This window comes from Neolamprologus brichardi, chromosome 11, assembly GCF_056152115.1.
Source record: "Neolamprologus brichardi isolate AB-2024 chromosome 11, ASM5615211v1, whole genome shotgun sequence".
In the NCBI taxonomy this organism is placed as follows: Eukaryota; Metazoa; Chordata; class Actinopteri; order Cichliformes; family Cichlidae; genus Neolamprologus; species Neolamprologus brichardi.
The window spans coordinates 8,540,421-8,560,382 of record NC_142114.1 but is presented as its reverse complement, the minus strand read 5'-3'; the positions used below and the strand labels follow the sequence as shown (position 1 = coordinate 8,560,382).

The 19,962-nt window shown below is 38.4% G+C and overlaps 1 protein-coding gene across 1 annotated transcript; it reads right to left on the bottom strand.

Annotated features, from left to right (window-relative positions):
* Nucleotides 1–2,193: 2,193 nt before the first annotated feature.
* On the bottom strand, nucleotides 2,194–17,378 carry si:dkey-33i11.9 (uncharacterized). Its single transcript, XM_006794891.3, has 4 exons — nucleotides 17,238–17,378; nucleotides 16,991–17,126; nucleotides 16,274–16,594; nucleotides 2,194–2,636 (listed from the first exon to the last, which is right to left on the bottom strand). The coding sequence occupies exons 2-4, from the start codon at nucleotides 17,114–17,116 to the stop codon at nucleotides 2,478–2,480; spliced, it is 606 nt and encodes a 201-aa protein (XP_006794954.2). The 5' UTR covers nucleotides 17,117–17,126; nucleotides 17,238–17,378; the 3' UTR covers nucleotides 2,194–2,477.
* Nucleotides 17,379–19,962: the final 2,584 nt, after the last annotated feature.

Sequence of the window (19,962 nt, the reverse complement as noted above, 5' to 3'; positions counted from 1 at the left end):
GTTTCCAAAGAGAACCAGACAGTATAGAACAGTATGCTAAGGATGACCTTTCTCCTCGTTGTCAATAACATACTTCAATCTGGCTTCAGTCCAGTGAAGATTTTCTTGATCTTGCAGTCAATTCTTGTGCAAGGTTTTAGTGACCACCTTCTTTGAGAGGACAATTCATGACTTGGCTAAGTCATTCACTAATGTCTAGGCAGTTGTTCTTTGGTCTTTACACATTTCACACTAGTTTTCTTTCCAGAGTCTTTGAAATTTTTCACCTCCTACTTATACCAGGCTCCTTCTATAACCATGTGTGACTCGCCTTGAATTTCTTAAAAATAGTTCTCACTGCAGTTCTTACACTTGGAAATGCTTTGACTACTTTGTATAGCCATCTCCGACTGTGTTAGTGTTAGAGTCAAATTGTTAAATGTTGCCATTATTGTACTTACATTTGTAAGTCTTAGTTCAAACTATGTGATCAAAGACATTCTTTTGTTTCTGACTCCCTCCCCACCTGTTGAATGATGAGGAGAGCTATAGTGTAACTGTAGGCACGTCCTATGTGAGGGTTCTGCTTTCTTATTTAGTGAGGATGTTTTACTTCCTGCCCTTTATGGCCTCACCTGTGTTTGTGTATGGTGAGACCGATAGAGGGGTTAAGCCATATACAGGGTGGGGGAGATTACCCTTTACCAAACACACAAACTCATGTGCACATGCATACACATACACACACCTAGTGCCTGACTCCATAGGGGGGGGGAGGGGTTTACAATGGGTGTTTGTGGAAACTGTGTGTCACAGAAATAAAAGGCTGCAGTGGAAGCTGGTTCTTCGAAGTGGTCTGACACCAAGGGCAGAAGGGCTGCTCTGAGATCCTTCCCTTGCTAGCATGTGAAAACTGGTTGAGCTGCTCTGTCTTGCTTTGTTAACAGAAATAAGTCTAAACCAGCGGGGCCTGTGGAAGTGCAGGCCCCGCTCAAGTCTAAACTTGTTTTGGCACGATGCTTTCTCAAATGACACTCAGACCCTTGAGGTTTTTATACCGTGTGTACATTGGAAAATAAAACCCATCGCTGGTTTGTGTTATGGTTTCTAGGGGGGTGGGGGAGCTAATAATATCGACTCAGATAATTTTGTTTTTGTAATGGAATCATTTTGTAGTTGTGTATTAACAGAAACAGTTTTCTTTAAAATGCATAAATTAATTAAAAGTAGAATGTTTGACAAAAATTTAAAATTTCACTTTGGGGGGGGGTGGGGGGGGTGGGGGGGGAATAACCAGTCCTAAGAAAATCTCATACAAAACGTGCCCAGAACACCTGTAAAATAATGTATTCAACAGTTAAGCTGCAAACTCACTTATTCCACAGTTGCGTTCCCAAGGTTTCTATGGCAAGGCTCTGAAACTGGTCTGATAAAACTCATCCAATTAAACAACACAAACATTTTTCTCATGACATACTTCAACTTTATTTATAAAGAAATTTGGTATACAGTCTTAAGCATTGGCTACAAAGAAAACACAGAGCGCAAGAGAACACCAGTGATACCTACACAAGTTTGAATACAGGGCGAATTTGAGCCTGACTGAACTGCTCCTCATAATGCCTCAACTGTTTCTACTTTACTGCTGATTTCGTGAGAAGCTTTGCACTCCTCTAAACAGTCTTTGGATGACATCCTGTTTTAGATTGCAAAACTGATGACCAACAGACTCGTCTTCCACTGTTTTTCAGCATGGACAAAACACATGTCTCCATCAGTGAGGAATTTTAATGTTCGTAAACATTTTTACTTTTAATACTTTTCCAAAAATCTTTCACAAAACTCAAAGTCAAACTTTAATCTCACAACCTAAATACAGTTTTGATAATCATTTGCCATTTAATCATGAAACATAAACTTTGTATGGCATGAATTCTGCTTGTGTAATGAAAGCACAATAAACTCTCATTCATAAGGCATCAAAATTGAGAAACAAAACCCCGTACATGTCAAAAATGTGATAATAGATGCGTGATAACATACAAAAGCAAATCATAAGCAAAATAACTGATTAGTAAATATGAATCTTTGGCAATAGATGTTAGTCTTCACAGTGCTGAAGAGTAATGGGTTGCAGTGATTTGGATGTATTCAGCAAGATCATAACAATAAATTCCCAATCACTGTTGATAATAATTTGATTATCACTTTTTGACAATTTTTTGTTAACAACAATGTTAAATTTAGACTCTTTTAAAAAATAATTTTGTCCATAACATTTTAAAATTATGGAAGGTATTGATTATGTTGATGAGAAAGAGGGCAAATATGACACAAATGCCATTATAGGGTTAACTTCAAAGTTTTTGTAGCGCATTAGGGACCACAAATTTAAAAAAATGTCCAATAAAACGTCACCCTGAAAGCCAATAATGTTTCTGATATGATCACATAACCTGTTTCTGAGCATGGAGAGGCAATATAGAAAAGATGTTAAATCAGTATTTGCGAACGGCATTTATCACAACTACCGCATAAACAATTGAGAGGATCAGGCCAGCAATACCGAGTCCCAAAGCCACATGGTTCAGTGTCCTGGCTGTCCTGCTGCTCCGCTCCGCTGACATCCGGTCGCCAACGTGGTTGGCTTCCCGAGTCTGAAAGTGATAAGGAAGAAAAACAAAGCAATTTGGTTGTTGTTGCTGTTCTTGGTTGTTGGACCTCCACTATACAGGATGATACTTGTTTAGAGCTTAAAAACCCAGAAAGCATATACTCTGATCTTCTGAAAATGGAAAGGTGTGGAAGATGTAATGTTTTTCAGCAGTTTGGACATCGAGACATTCTACAACCGTCAACATTCATAATGTGAAGAAAATGATTAAATTACATAATAAAAAGAATGAGAAGTAGCATAGCCACGCAAGCCAGGACATTTTACATTATCTCAGTGAGAATTCCAAACCAAGTTTTCCTGCTTGATTATCAGAATGAGAATACTTTATTAATCCCGAAGGAAATTATTGGTTACAGCAGGCAGCACGCTAATGGCGCATGCGCACTTACAAAGGAACCTTCTGACCAAACTTACACAAACAACAGATTGGGGAGACATGTCAGAAAGGTAGGCTGATAGGAAAAAACAACAAAAATACATAACATGAGGTGAGAGGAGGAGAAAAAAAAACTCCACTCAGACTGAGCTCCTAGTGGGAGAACAGTTTGAAAAAAAACCTCACCCCAGCACAAAAAGCACATAACTATCAATACACCATAGAAACACAAGACAAGCAACAGGGGAAGGTAAAGGGTACGAGAGAGCCGGTGTAGACAGCGCATCTGGTCCTGCAGCATGTCTGCGCTTGTCCAGTCGACCGCCATCTTCCCCGGGAGGGGACAAGCATCGAAGGCGTTTGGAAAGGGAGGGGGGGATGAGTGTGTATCAGTGTATGTGTGTGTGTGTCCAGAGTTCAGCTGAGACAGTGTCCTTCGCCCTGCCAGGCTAAGTAAACAGTCTTCCAGCCAACCCAGGTGGCCAGGTTAATGACAGTTCATTAACCTGTTAATGCTATAATCAGTAACAAAGATTTTATTTCCCATGTTATGATGGGTCAGAGCTTTTCACACCATATGAGACCGGGGGTTTTAACGTCATGGTTTTTCTCTGTATATTGCTGTAGAGTTCTGGTTCAGGTTTTCATTTCCCTATTTGGAGTTTTTGGTTACATTTTGGCTTTAGTATCCTGGTAAGAACTGCTTGTGTCCCTCCGTGTTCCCTAATTTGGATTTGTGTTAGTGTGTGTGCCCCTGCCTCTATCATCATGTTTACTGTGGGGATTTCTATTGCTGTGCGGCATTGCTTGCTTGGTTCCTGTTTACTTTCGCAGTTAATTGTCTCTTCTAACCGTTGTGATGTTTTCCCATATCTCATTCCCCATTGGTTTCCTGTGAGTCCCACCTTCCTCCTTTCAGATTGCCCGTTGCTCCCCCTAATGTGCCTCAGATTTACCTTGCCTAAAGAAATTGTGTCTCATATGTACGTTTCTAGTTACATCCTTTGTTGGACTTTTGGGTTCTCCAGTTTAGTACAAACCCTTTTGTCAATATATTGTTGGCATCCTAAGATTCTGCACTCTGCATTACTCTGTAGTGGACATGCAACAAGTTCATTTTTTCTCATCAGCCATCTCATCTCATCCTGCATCCTGTTCTCTCTTAATGATGATGTAAACAAAGATTATTTTTCACTTTGGAAAATTTGAAAACTCAATATTGAGGAACTGATGCATGCATTTTCAGAAACACAAAAGCTTAGCAGTAACTCTTCACAAACACAATCATGGCACAGAACACTCTAAATTACTGTACCAACTGTTATGTTGTTAGAGGTGTGGCAAGAAAGTTTAACTTACTAAAAACAAGCTGACTATTGAGACTGTGGAACAAATGGCCCATGACATTTGCACACACTGAGCAGGAACTCTATGTGATGATTACTACTTATGGGTAAACTGTAATTTGTGAGCAATTACTGTTTAAGAGCCACACTGCAGAATATTTACTGAAGCACTCCCATCGTTTTATCTCTTAAATAGAAGTTTACCAAGAGTTTTAATCCAATATTTACTCCATTAAAAAAAACAAAAAAACCTGTTAGGCCATATGAAAACTTAAACTGACATGTTGGGACAACATGTGGGAAACCAGAGGACTTTTAATAAAATAGGAAACAACAGACCAGCTGTTGTTAGCATACTTTATTCAGTACTTAGACTGGACCACACCTATCCTCCATCTTTATTTTGAGCTCACACTAAAAATGCTGAGGAGACATCTGCTTAATGTTTGTCTAATCCATTAGTTAAAAAAAGTACCTTGAAGCCTTGAAGACTAATAGGGGCCACAATATACAAAAACATCACATTGCATTTAGTGACTCTTACAACTAGCAATCGAGCACAACCTCATCAAGTGAGGTTGTACACAAGAAAGCAAAAGGCTGTTTTCCTACAAACATTTAAGAACCACCGAGTCATCTCTGCTGGCAATTAGGGGGGGAAAGTGCACGTTTAAGGCACTTCTGCTTTATTGTTTACATTTAGGGGATGCAAGAAGATTGATTTTAAAAAAATAATCACTGATCTAACAATTCCTACAAAAGCCAAGGAATAAAACATTAAAATATATTCTTATGGTGATATTACAGCTGGATCATTTGTAGGAAGGAGCTTGGCTAACAGGATTAGACAGTCCATTCAACAGAACAGCAGGCCCAAGGGAAACAAACTAATCTGATAAAAACACAGCCCAAACTGGTTTGTAGAAACAGCAGCCTTATACAGACTAATGCACTAGTGTCCCAAAATCGAGAAAGTGCTCTTTGAAAGCACTGCTCCCCTTTCCTTCTGACTAGCTTGCCTTGTTGTAGGTTAGACGGTATAAACTGTGTGTGCCATCTCAATGGAGGGTTATCAGTGTGTCTGCCCGTCCTGCTTCTTTGTCTTCTTTCTGCATGGGATTTGGTAACATTGCAGCAAGCACAGCTGAACGCAGCTGATAAAAAAGTCTGCATAGTTTTGCCACAATGAAAGCAAAGTGACGGGCAAAGAGTAGTTTAGCTAGCTTATTCAGTGAGTTAACATTGTTCAGATGTTCTTGTCCTGTCTCTGTCTTTTCAACCTACAGTTTACCAACAGTTTAGAGATTTCCTGGAACATGTACAACATCCTCAACACATCTTAACCACGCAAAATGTCACTCACCTCTGTGAGCCATCCGAACCCTGTCTTGTGGTAAGGCTAACAGCAGGGGGGTTGAGTGGCATTTTGCTCTTTAACAGTTTTATGTATTTGTGGTTGAAACTCAGAAGCATATTTCTATGTTAAACACGTATTAACACGTATATACTTGTGATATATATACACAATGTTTTCACAACCTTTTAGCCAAAGGTCAGACTGTTCAATACTCAAAGAAATTAAAAACTAATAATACAACAACAACAACAACAACAATAATAATAATAATAAAAAATTCAAGAGCCAATGACAGTACAATTAGAAGAAGCACAGCTTGTATGGAAGAGTTGCCAAAGAGAGTCTTTCCTCTCTAAAAATAGGATAGCAACAAAGCTTAGGTTTGGAATTTTCACAAGACTCCTGGAAAAATGTCTTTTGGATGGAGAAGCACAAAGTAGAGATGGTTGTTATGGTCATAATGCACAGTGCCATGTTTGGGGAAAACCAAACGTGGCATATCAACACAAACAGCTCATACCAACTGTCAAGCACAGAGGTGTGGAGTGATGATTTGGGCTTGTTTTGCAGCCATAGCATTTGGGCATAGATCTAAAGTGAAGCTCTAATTTGCTGCTGTGATCTCAAGCACAGCAAGTGAGTCCTACTGAAGTGAGTAGGCAAAAGATGTGCAAGACTTAAAGTCTATACTAAACGTGGTTCTACACGCTATTGAAATCTGGGGTTGTCGGGTGAAAAGGGGGTGTTTTACTTTTTATTTTAGCATTAGCATCATTATTATATCAGAATCATTTAACAAGCATTGCATTAAACATTGATTGAAGCTATTGACAGTATATTAACATTTGTATTACAGTGATTGCTATAACCTGGTGTTAATCTTCTACTTACAGGTGTCAGAATAATCATATGATCTCTCATTGCAGGTGTAAACATGATCATCTTCTATACATTGCAGTTTGTTGCTCATTATAGAGTTGTGCCCGAGTTAATAAAGGTCAAAAACTACAGTCAGCATTATGACTGGCTGATCCATGGTGTGGGATGACTTTGGGCCCAGGAGGTTGCACGCGCTTACATAACACTGATATCATGTGATTCTTTATGATTTTTTATCTAGTTATATCTTTTCATTAAGTTTTTAAGTAGTGGTAGTTAATTAAACCAACATTCATTTAATATTGCATGCCTGATTCAGCGTATTATACACAGGTCAACTTGATAATTTGCAAAACCTTGCAGCTGTAGTGTTGTGTCTCCATAAGGGACAGTTGGCTCTAAGGAGATGAGTGGGAGCCAGTGTCTGTCCTCGAGAAGAAGAGAATGTTCCTTTGCTCTGTCAAAAGTTGTCAATATTGACTGTATTGTACCACCTGTACGCATGAGGGGGCGTTCTAATACCCTGATTTTCATAAAACAATGGTTGTGTGGTGTCTGAAGCGAGATTTGATGCTGTCTGCTGTATGGTGTCCATCTCCCACGCGTGTGTTCATTAAACCATCGTTTGACTAGACCTGGCCGGACCAGTGTGGTTATTTTTGGTTTTCCTCCTGTATCCATCCTCAATATTTGAATCCGTAACAGGGTGTACTTAGTTTTTAACAGAACTGCACAGAGTCATGAATTTTTTTTTTTTTAATTTCAAAAGTGTACTACACTGAATCTCTTTAACCCTTGTTTTCTTTTTTAAAAGTAACCAGGGCTGCTGCTCCTGCTGTTTATGTGCACTAAGTAGGCATCCTCTCGAGATCACAGCCTGTCTAGGTCTTTAAAACCCTTATCTGGGATGTATTATAATGTGCAGAATTTCTGCAATGAGATCTACCAGGAGACACAAGCCTGTGCCCAATGTTTTGCCATCTCAATGGGTAAGACACAGACACACAAACATGTGGCAAGCCAGGCATTTACAGCTCGGATGTTGCTGAATAGTTGTTGGATTTCACAATCCATAAAATGAAAGTATCTAATCGGCAGTCATAAAAGCTGGTTGATTTTTTCCTAAATGCTAAGGAAAAGTACTACACTGTTAAATTAGATACACCTGCTAAGCTTTTGAGGGGAAATGTAGATATTGCTGTCACAAAACTCAAAGCAATGTACCATCTAACAAGGACTGACAAGGGATGCAGATTATCATCTAACGAGTTCCTGCATGTTTCACTTCATGCTACAACTATATGGCTTTATCTTTAAAATATTTAAACCAAACTACGAACATAAAACTGCTGGTAAACTTGACTTCTTTTGAAGCTGGGTGAAACACTTTGTAAAAGTTCAGAAAAGTGCTGTACAAACCCCAGAGGTGGGAGCTAAAGTACAAATAATTTTTTAATTAAGTAGAATTTTCAGGCATCTGTACTTTACTTTCACATTTACTTTTCTCACAACTTTTTACTTTTACTTTCACATTTAGCCGAAAGGACTTTGTAGTCCTTACATTTTGAAAAAGACATGTTACGTCAAGTTTAACGCATTCCAGATATCAAACAGACTAGAGCCTTAATTGAGGGAACAATAAAAACAACACACACAAAAGCCAGTCCTATTGGAGTATTTACTACAGCTTCTCCCTGTGACACCTGGACTATTTTCACTTGTAATATCTTGTTTATACTGTACATAGTAATGTTCAACTTTAAAATATTTACATTAAAATGTATTATATAGGGTTTAGATTTTCTATATTTCACATTTATTTTGAATTGAGCAACAAAACAATTCCCCCCTTCTAATAAATAAGGTATTGGAATTCTAATCAGTCATGCTTACTGACACTAAGGGATGAAAGAGGCAAAAATATGTAATTAATGCATTGTGTATAACAGTATAGTCAGGGCTTAAACTGGGTTGAAATGAGCTGGAACAGCATTTTTGGTGCAGATGTCCATAGGCTGTTGTTGCAGTAATAGAGCATTTGGCTAGCTCCATAGAAGAGGAGCGACCGTAAATCTTTTTAAATCTGAAATTAACAACATTTCTAACAGCTCGACAAATATCAAACATACAAACTGTCTCACAGCTAAAGGACTGCTAGCTAAAGGTCCAGCTGCTGTATTAGCTAAACTTAACTTAGCTAATTAGCTGTAAGCTACGTTCACTCAGCGATAGAGAAAGATGTAAGAAAGACAGGAGAGGAGACCAAAAGAGAGGCTAGATTTAAAGGTAAGGACTACTCAGTGGATTTAATCAAATCCAGCTCAGTGGAAATTTAAAGCCTATTTCTAATGTCCTGAAACATTTTATAGTTTTCTTTTTAAACCAACTGGTTAACAAAACAAAATGAAAACCAAAATTTACTGTAGCTCACATCAGACATTACTGTGACTTATATCTAAGTGATTCTGTTTCCCACACTATGCCGCCACAGTAGAAGTTGGGGTTTTTCATGATCTGCCAAATCACAAATCTGTCAAGGCTAGTGCTGTCTGCAGGCAGGATGTGGACCTAAATGTACCCAGAAACTGGAAGCTAACAGTTGCGTTATTTGCTAGAACACTGTTTGTAAGAAGTAAACTTTACAAAAACAAAACAAGACCCTCAAACATGAACTAACTAGACTCAGGAAACTAAAACTAGGAAGCATAGACTAGGAGAGTGGAACTGGGAACCAGAACTTCACGAGAACACAGAGGGATGAGACACAACACGGAGAAGGTGTGGATGACGTTAACGATGAAGACACAGACAGAGAGAATCGCAAGGCTTAAATACACAGACTGAATACGAGAGGATAGGGAACAGGAGATAACACTGCAGGAATAAATTAGAGCTAACAAGACCCAGGAAGCAACGCAGACCAAACGCAAGACACGAAAACGTAACACAAAGACATCAGACACGGCAACAGGGAGGGAACACAGATGTGGGACCAGGGCAGGCACAGAGACGCAGAACAGGAGCTAAAAATACAAAACAGGAACCAAACCCTAAGAACAAGAAAATCTTAAGAATTAATCTGAAACATAAGATAACAGTATTCAAAACCAAAACCACTGAGTCAACTCAGGACCACGACAAAATCTCAAATTGAACTTTTAAAAACCCAATTGTTTTTTTCTTCACTACATTTGCAATTTAACTTGAAATAAAGATTGTATTTACCTGCATTATCATAATTATTTTATTATTATAACTAAGTGGCAGGTGAAGGTTCAGATAACACTGCACAAAAATAGGTGCTACACAAATACCTGTGCGTCTACTTAAGTGACAATTGTATGTGCTTTTCGCACTGCTCTGTCGCCGGCTTTTAGATTTGTTAGCGATGACTTTAAATAAATAAACTTTTTACAGTCAAATATGCCAAAAGTTTTGGACATCAGAAAGGAAAGGGTTAAAACCGGACTCAGTACACTCAGTGATGAATTCTTACCTCACTGCACACCTCTAATCAATGTCTTGCTAACCAGTTATCATGGTGAAAACAAAATAATCCCTCATTAGATCTTTTTCACATCTTTCTACAGTTCTCCTGTCATCAACTGTTATTTCATTTAACCGAGTGAACGTAGAAAAGACGCCATTCACATCTGTCAAATAACATTTTCAAGTAAGTTTTAGCTTCTCTCACCCCAACCGGTCGCAGCAGATGGCCGCCCCTCCCTGAGCCTGGTTCTGCCGGAGGTTTCTTCCTGTTAAAAGGGAGTTTTTCCTTCCCACTGTCGCCAAAGTGCTTGCTCATAGGGGGTCATATGATTGTTGGGCTTTTCTCTGTATCTATGAAGCGCCTTGAGGCGACATTTGTTGTGATTTGGCGCTATATAAATAAAATTGAATTGAATTGAATTGAATTTAATGTAATGTTCAGACAGACAAGCGGTTATTTCTCTTTAGAAAAAAAATATAATGTAAAAAACAAAACAACCACACAAAAAAGCAGCTTCTTGTTGCTATCAGGTAGTTGGTCACACTGATCTGAGTAAAGTCCTGTTGGAACAAATATTTACTTTGGCTTTATCGGTTTTGGTGACTACAAACAGTTTTACATGAAGATCCTTTTACAGAATCAAATCTAATTTTCTTTAGTGTTGATCAAACATTTTACACTTTAATATTTAAATTTAGCTCAATCAGATGCTACAGAGTACCTGACATTACAGCCAATGACCAGAGTTTGCCTTTATGTTGCTCTCTGTAGCTCTGTGGTTAAACACAAAACTGTCTCCACTTTGACTTCAATACATAACATGACAGTTCAGTAACAAGAAATGCCATGCCAGACCAAAATAAATTTGTATCACATTTTAATGTGACACAAACTAAAATGTATGCCACATTTTAAGGTCAGCAAGAGGAAATAACCTTGAATTCCAGTTAAAATACATCACCCCTCTGCAGGAGAATTAGCTCATCTGAATGTTCACCCATTGTAAATAAGGGCTTCTGAAGAAAATGCTGGCATTTGGGGAAACAAAGAGCTGTTTGGTGATGCCTTCACAAAAGCAGGGAATCCCCTTGAGCTGAGGTAACTGACTGCTCGAGCCTGATTGCGCCAAAAGTGGGGATTTTTGGAAAGCCCGGGGGCATGTAGAGCTACTGAAAGCTCCACAGTGCTTTTGTCATAAAGCAATTAATTCAGAAAAGCTCACAGAAAAGGAAGAAAAACCCAGAACTTTTCCATTAGAAAGAATAGAAAAACAACGAATCACCCGATACTTCAAATTGTTCATAACAACAAGCCACAAGCTGTTAAGCCCCTGTTGCAACTGCCGTTGTTGCTTTCACAAACAGCAGCGTGCACCGAAACCTTTGGTCTTTATTCTGCTGGTTGTGCACCTCTCAGTGTCTGTCACCTCACACATGTGGTGTGGCAGGTGGTGCCAGGTTGAAGACACAAGTGTACCATGTCTTCAGGCACATGCTGCTGTAAATGCCATAAATTGGTTTTACTGCTGTTTCAATGATTTGTCAGTACTGAAGCTAAGAGATTCACAGATTACACAGAGGCAGATTAAAAACAAAAAGAAATCAGTGGGCATTCTCCATATTGCCAAAATGATGAGATCCTCATGACCGCGTGATCACCAACAATCTGAAATTCCTCAGCTTGACAAAAGAGCCAGTGTCTATGAGAAGAACTGCATTATTGTGTCTAATGTAGACCAAAATGACCAGCCCCAACACAGAGATACTGTTTCTACAAGAGTCAGACACCAGACAAGGTGTTAGACCCAGCGGCTGTGATATAGTAATGGAAAGAGGTGGGGCTGCTATAATGCCAACTTTGTGTAGGCACAGACAAAACAAGGGCCAGGATGTGTGAACCTGCAGGAGAGACGAGGGAGACATCGAGGAGTTCATGTTCTTCCAGCACGAACTGAAAGTGTGTCTATGCATGACTCGGGAGAGCAACAAATCATCAACCTTACATAAGTGCCCTTTACATAAACAGGACACTGTTTGATTTTGCTATGGCTTTGTTTTTTTAAAACAGCCTTTACCTCAATCTCTCAAATAAACTACTACATAAACTTTCAGCAGAAGTAATGTAAAAAAATAGCTCATTAAAACACCCATTTTTCAAAAATTCACAAACATAATGGCGCAATTATCCATCAAACATCCTGCTGAATTCAACACAGATTTTATGTTGTTAGTTTTCATCTACAATCCCTTTCCAAAATAAATAGAAATTAAAATGTGCTCCTTATAGCATGTTATTCATTCCCGACTCTTGCTGCAGTATCTACACTACGCCACCGAGTCCTGTCCATGTATTCACGGTGACAATAAAAGCGACCGTTGAAAGCTTACAGAAGCTAACAGAACATCATCAACTAGGTGCAGCTTTAGCTTATTATTTACTGTGTTTACTGTATATGCTGTACAACATAATGGAGACATAAATGTCAGTCTGCCCCAGGGCAGCTGTGGCTACAACTATAGCTTGGCTTTACCAGTGTGTGAATGGGAGAGTGAATGAATAGTGGTATTGTAAAGCGCTTTGAGGGGTCCCGAAAAGCGCTATATAAATGCAATCCATTATTATTATTTTTAAATGCTAAAAGAATTACCTAAATAAGCCTTGAGTGATTAATTTTAAATCTTCTGCCTTAAAGCATAAACTTAGTGAATAGAGTTTGTTGATCTTATCGTGCCTTTGTTGTATCACAGCATTTGATGCTAATTTTTTTTATATGTAATCCGCACTGGTCAATATAGATGCCTTTTTAAAAATTGTATTTATTTATTTTTAAGCAATAATCCTACAATGTTATGTAATGGTTAAAAAATGTTTTAGTTTTATTCTAATTAGGTTCACAACAGCAACTGTGGGAAACTGTGGACAACCACAATGTAAATACTGAAAGATACATGTGTAACATTTTAAAAATAACAGCTCGGCAGCATCTGCTGCTTTGGAAGGTATGTGTCGCGAGTTATAATTAGCACAGCATGACATGTATGGTCTCAACCATAACTTTAACAAAACCTAGCACAGGAAATTTAGAAAAGCTTAAAAGCTTAATGATTCTGTTTTTTCATCTGTCATTTTCTTTGTCTCAAGAAAGGCTTAAAAAAAAACAAACAAACAGAAAATGCAGGGCAATATGCACGCTTTGTGTTTCTGTAGGCTTCTAAATACTGATGAAAAAATAAACATAATCTAAAACATTGTGCACAGTCACATAGAAGTGCATTGCAAGTCACTATGGCAAAAACATTTACATTAAAGCTTCAGAAGTCACCTTTATTTAAAAGTGATACTCTCCAGGAGTCTCTGCGAATGCAGTAAAATGTAAGGTTATTTTTGGCCTTTAACTACAGACATGGAGGAAGCAAGGGTGTCTTCTGTAAGAATCAACTAACACAACTTCCAGAGACAATGTGCATGCAGTAGCAGTCTAATGAGACCGTGTAAAAAAAGGCATTAGCCCTTTAAGACCTACCATAGAACCAAGTCCGCCAGAGCTTATATCATATTTTTACATGTTGTAGTGCCATTTTTGGGAGCATTTCAAGTTGATATACATCAATACCACCATTATAGCCCCAATTTTAATAATATGTATACATTAAGTGCATAGTAATTATATAAATTGCAAAAAAGTGCAATAAACTACCAAAAAATTGAAAATCGTTTTTGTTTTTTTAACATATATTTCTAGTTAGAGAAATTTAAGAGGCTTATCCCTCAAAACTGTAAATACAAAAAAGTTGCACTAAATAGTTTCCCACCACAGGAAATTTATTTTTAGTGGCTTCATATTTTTGAAATACACCAATTTTTATATACTGCAGGAAAAAGGAAAATAAATATTATAGTGCAAATTTGAAAAAAACAAAACAAAAACAGCATATGCATCAAAATAAACTATTTCTAGCAGTGCAATATGAGTCCTAAGCATCCCAGAAACGACACAGAAAGTCATAAAGTCAAACATAACTTTTAAAAACACCAGTATAGGCTCATTGAGGCCCGGACGATAAAAAACTACATTTCCAAAATGACCGGGATTTAAAAATAGTTACGGAAAATGGAGCGTGCCCGCTCCGACCGGCTTTAAAGGGTTAAAGAAGGCTGTTCTGCTCATTTTCACCTCCATATTTGTATTCCTGGACTAATTGCTGTAACTTTGAACAGTTACTAAAACTAAGATTTGTTCTAGTACAGCTATAAAGCAATGGCTTTAAGCACATCCTGCTTTATAGCCCTCCTTGACACTAATAATGACCATATTTTACAAAATAATCATCATATTGTTTTCAATACCACTTAAAACCAGGGACCGGGACCATAAACTCATCAGAAAAGGCTTTACTGAGACCATGGATAAAGGGAGCCGTAGACTGTTTTCCCCATATATTCCTGTATACCACAAACATAAGAATTGCCCCCTGCTGGCTGGTATAAAGAATGCAAGGCACTTGCACATTGGATTCACTTTGAGACCCCTTTTATTTGCAGCCTACGGAAATTCTTTTTCTGTCCCTTTAAAGCCCCTCAGTAAAGACCTACTTTCTTTTAATTGCTCTTAATTGCAAATGACAATTTTTCAAATCTACAGTTATGTGTTGGAGCCAGAATCTCGACTCTACCAGAATACAAAGAGCCCAACGTCAGCAGCAACAACGATTACAGCAGGACGTGCCTGTAAATATTGCATTCACTATCTGCTTATTGTGGTGGATTTAGTCCCTGAATAACTGGGATGGTTGTTGCTGATAATCTCTTTTACAGGACAACGCCTCTTTGCTGCTCACTGTGTGCCTCAGAGAGGAAATGATGTGGGTCTATATTCAATTACGCCGGTAATTACAGCTGCCTTCTTTCAAATGCAAGTGAAACCCTTGCACTGCAGAGCGTTTCACCATCAGCGTGTTCTTACTGCTGAGTTTTCCCACAATGGTTATCTACTCTACTCTCTCTCTGTCTCTGTGAAAGTCACACCTGCTGACTCGAAAAGACAGCCAGCTGTTTTATGATGGACCACATCCAATGCAGGCACCACTTACTCTTCTCCCTGCCCTCTGCAAAGACATTCAGATCAATCAAGTCCAAAACCAACCATTTAAAAAGCCATTTGTTACAGATGGAAGTAAAAAGCAATACCCATGCTCCCCTCCTCAAGACTGTGGATACAATATTTTTTGTTTTGTTTTTAAACATCTCGCTCTCATCTCTCGTGCCAACATTGGATTTGGCATGTTTGTTATGTATATACTACTTCACTGTTTTACTCTATCTCTACTTATTCTCCTAGTCTTTTTGATTTCCATGTGAATTCTTGTCACACAGTTATTGCACATCTTTGCATCTTTCACTTCTCCTTTTCTCTGCACAAATTTTTACGCCTTCCGGTAACCTAAGCATGTTCTCTAACCTGGTTCCCACGCAGTAACATGTGGGTGTTAGGTGTTGTTCTGAACAGCATGGTTTACTTTAATACCTCAATGAACTTTATACAGAATGTTTTAAAACTATGGAGGGCTAAATGTGCTAAAATAAAATAACAAAACAGTGTAAATAATAAATGAATACATTAAATTCATCATTAATTAATTAACATTTCAATTTGTTTAATTAAACATATCTTTAATTATTCCACTTTTTAATCAATTACTTCATGGTTCCTGTCCTGGAGTGCACCATAAAATTATTTTAAAATGTAAATTCTTGCTGTGGCTTTTCAACAGACCCCAACATCTAACAGCAAGTCAACACAGATTATCCAAGGTACTGAGTTGATGCAGTGTTACAGTCAACTGAATTGGTGCTGGTGTGGACTTGATGTAGCCAGGTCTCCCAAAATACATTTTAAATGAAACCACAAGCATGAGTGGTGGAAGAAAGCCACCAGAACTATTAGTAATCTTCGAGTTTATTATTTTGATTATTAGTAGAATTATTATTTATTCCCAAATTTAATTAATTAATGACAAATTTAATTTATTATTTCATTTCATTTTAGAACTCTTGGAATTCTTTAGGTATCATCTCATCTCCTTAAACAAACAGCTTTGTGATGTGTATTTATTGCAGTGCAACAGTCCATGAAGAATGAAAAACTTCTCTCAACTTTTTTGAGACTCACCGAGATGGAGAAGACAAGGGCAGCAATTCCAAGTGGCAGGCAACAGCACAACATGGTGAAGATGGAGTAGCCCAAGTAGTCATTGACAGGGTTAGCTAGAGGACCCTGAGCCACATACACTGTGGGCTGGACCACGACAGTACCCTGCTGAGGTGCAGGGTACTGTCCACCCATGGGATGAGCTGGCTGTCCATATCCTGCCCCTGCAGGCTGTCCATATCCTGCCCCTGCAGGCTGCCCATATCCTACTCCTGCAGGCTGCCCATATCCTACTCCTGCAGGCTGCCCATATCCTACTCCTGCAGGCTGCGCGGGATAACCCTGCAGGACACAGAGGTGAAATAAGACCAACTCATTTCCACTGCAAACGAAACAGGTGGTTGAAGTGGAAAAACGGGTTGGATAAGTGATTTATGGAAAAACGAGACTGTTGTTGAGAGAGGTTAAATATAGAAGGAGTACATTTTACCTCGTCTTTAGATCTCTCTCTCTCTCTCCATATATATATATGCAGCTAACCAACTCAGCAGGATGAATATCATAATAACACAATCGAACGAACCGATGGGAAAAGTCCTGATTACATGATTACATTGTTTAGCAGTCTATAGGTAAATAGAGAAAATATAACTAACGTTTTTATTGGATTAAATACCTCTCTCTCTCTTTTTTTTTTTAGATTGTCTTAAAAAATGTGTCTTTAAATGTGCTGGTTACCTGCAGTGGATATCCAGGGCCAGGGTTACTCTCGTCCTGGTAGGGTGGAGGGGGCGCTTGGCCCATGGAGGACTTCTCACTGGACCATCCCGCTGGTGGAGCGCATGGGTGTTTCCCCGAATCCATAATGCAACTTCTAGGTTTTCACACAAAAAAGAAAGTCAGCCTTGTTTTTTTTTTGGCGCCGGGTTCGCGTATAGCTTACTTCTCTAAAATATTTAATAATTTTTTTCTTTTTTTTTCTTACCAAACCCTTTTGAATTTTCCAGCTGAACACGGTGCGCTACACGTCGTAGTCGTATTCCAAAAGTTTGACAATTGGTCAGCTTGGTAGTGATGGGTCGTTCGCGAACGAAATGGCTCTTAGATCCGACTCTTTGAAGTGAACGACGCGAACCGGCTCCTTAGTGGGAGTCGTGAGTTTTTTTTTTTCTCTTTCTCTCACCCTTTCTCTCGCCCTTTTTTCCGCTAAACTCCGCATGCGCGGCCTGTACTTTGCGCTGGGCAGAGGGGGGAGGGGCGTTACTTACACTCGCAGTAGCACAGGAACAGAGCCAGAGAGAAAGAAAGCGAGGGACAACAACATTAGAAAGGTATAGTAATCATCCACTATTTTCAGTTGCAGATGATAAAGGATTCAGAAATCATGCAGCCCCATATGACAGAGAATGTGCATCTTCTTTTTGTTTTAATATTTTAATTTATATTTAATTGTGTTTTGGTTTGCAAATTTGTTTAAAAGGAAAAAGCTGAAAAATAAATAGTTAAAATAGTTTAAATAGTTAAAAAATTAAAATGTAAATAGTTGTTTTTTGTATTATATGATTTATTTATTACATTTTATGTGGAGTGAATAAATAAAGTATATTTATGGTGGCCCTTAGAGACAAAGCACGTACAAACTCCAAAATACGTACAAACTCCTAAGCATGTACAAACTCCAAAACATGTAAAAACTCAGAAGCACGTACAAACTCCAAAACACGTAAAAACTCAGAAGCACGTACAAACTCAGAATCACGTACAAAAGACAACAGAAGTGCTCCAGGATGCTAGGGCGCAGTGTTGAGCTTTTGTTTCCTAGTGGCTACACAAGCCAGGAAGTATCAACAACCGGATTTGGTGTGTGGTAGTAACAGGTAAATGAACTTTTTTTTTTTTTAATTATTTGAATAAATATGAGTGCTTGTCTATAAATACACAAACAATACACACATGTTTTCAATTGTGTAATTTAAGTGATCTGGGTAGCTCTCTTTTGGAAGTTCAGTAAACGCTAGAAATGTGTTTTGGAGTTTGTATATGCTTTTTGGAGTTTGTATATGCTTTAGTGTTTGTACGTGCTTTGTCTCTAGGGGCCATATATAAACATATATAAATAAAACCACTTTTTTTAACATTAGTAATTCCTTTTCTGTATAATTTTATATTATTGTTAATGATTAAATAATTAAAGCAACAAAACAACCTGAAGAGCCGGTTCGGAGCCGAAAGAGCCGGCTCTTTTTAGTGAGCCGAGCCGAAAGAGCCGGATCTCTAAAAAGAGCCGGAAATCCCATCACTACAGCGTAGCCCCTCGACGAGCTTATCGTTGCGTATCACACTTCCGCTTTCAAATTAAAAGAGCTGCGGAGCATATCCGCGGTTTTATTTTATCTTGTACCTGCTCATGCTGCGGTATTTTTGGTCTTGATCAATATTGGTCATAATGAGAAAACTGAAAATACAAAAGTAAAAAAACAACAACAAAACAAACAAACAGCTGGGTCTGTACTCAATTTCATAACTTATTTGATTTGAATTTGAATTTGAATTTGATTATGGTTTTCAAAATTAAATGCCTTATAGTTAACATATAAATATAACATATAACATATAAATGTAATTTACACGCAACTAGGAAAAATGCATAGGACTATGTGCTTCAAAAGGTCCCCCTGCGATGCTCAGGTCCTGCTGTAATGTAATTTTAGTCCGTCGTTAGGTGGTTGCCAGGCAAAGTGGGTGCGTCATGACATGTCATGGTAGGGATTATGGTTGGAGTTAAAGTGACGTGATGCTTTAAGATAAGTCTTGGGTTCATACATGTTTAAAATTTGTAATTTTTAGTCCGTTAGTTGGTGGTTGTTAGGAAATGAGATGATGCCTGCCTTTCTATGTAGGCTCTGGAAACAGGGGAAGAGACAATATAGAATGAAAACAAGCTTATTTTTACCCTCAGCCTCCACAGACACATGTACAATTTAACCAAATCAATCTTATGATTATATGGGGCACACGAAACATATATCAACAATAAAACCCTGAAAATACCTATCTATAGCCACAAAAACACGTATAATTTCCACATCCAAAATGGTGTCTCCGTCTTGTTTCTTTATGGTCTTCAACGCAGTACGCTTTTATTTTGTGAATGCAAATACGCTTAATTTCCCGTCTCAATAGCTGGCTGGACATATGTAAATCAGGACCTATAGAGCCTATAGTATGTGTCGGCCCGGTGGGCATAATCAGGGGTGACGGTCTCTCATGAAAACAGCGAGTTAACTGGAAAACAGCCCTTTATGTGAATAACTGAGAAATATTATGGTCATATGGTTTGAAGTTGTCATACAGTTAATTAAAAGAACGACTCATGTCGAGTTCTTCTCTGTAGACTTACACACCATGTAGTTTTGTTACTCAAGTATTTAAGTCTGTATCTCACGGGTAAACATGAGGGCACCGCATGATTGGAAGGCTCATTATGCGGTCTCACTACCTTAATCAGGCAGGGGGAACAGATTGTCCACTAGATGGCGACAGAGCATTACTAATAAAGAAGAAAGAACATGGCTACGAAGGCCACTCATTATACTTCTATTCATTTGCTTACTTTGAAAACCCCTTTAACGCTTACACAAGATGCTTTATGTGAGCTCCCGTTTTGATATAAAAACCAGCACAACTATTTTCAAACAATTAAAGTGTTA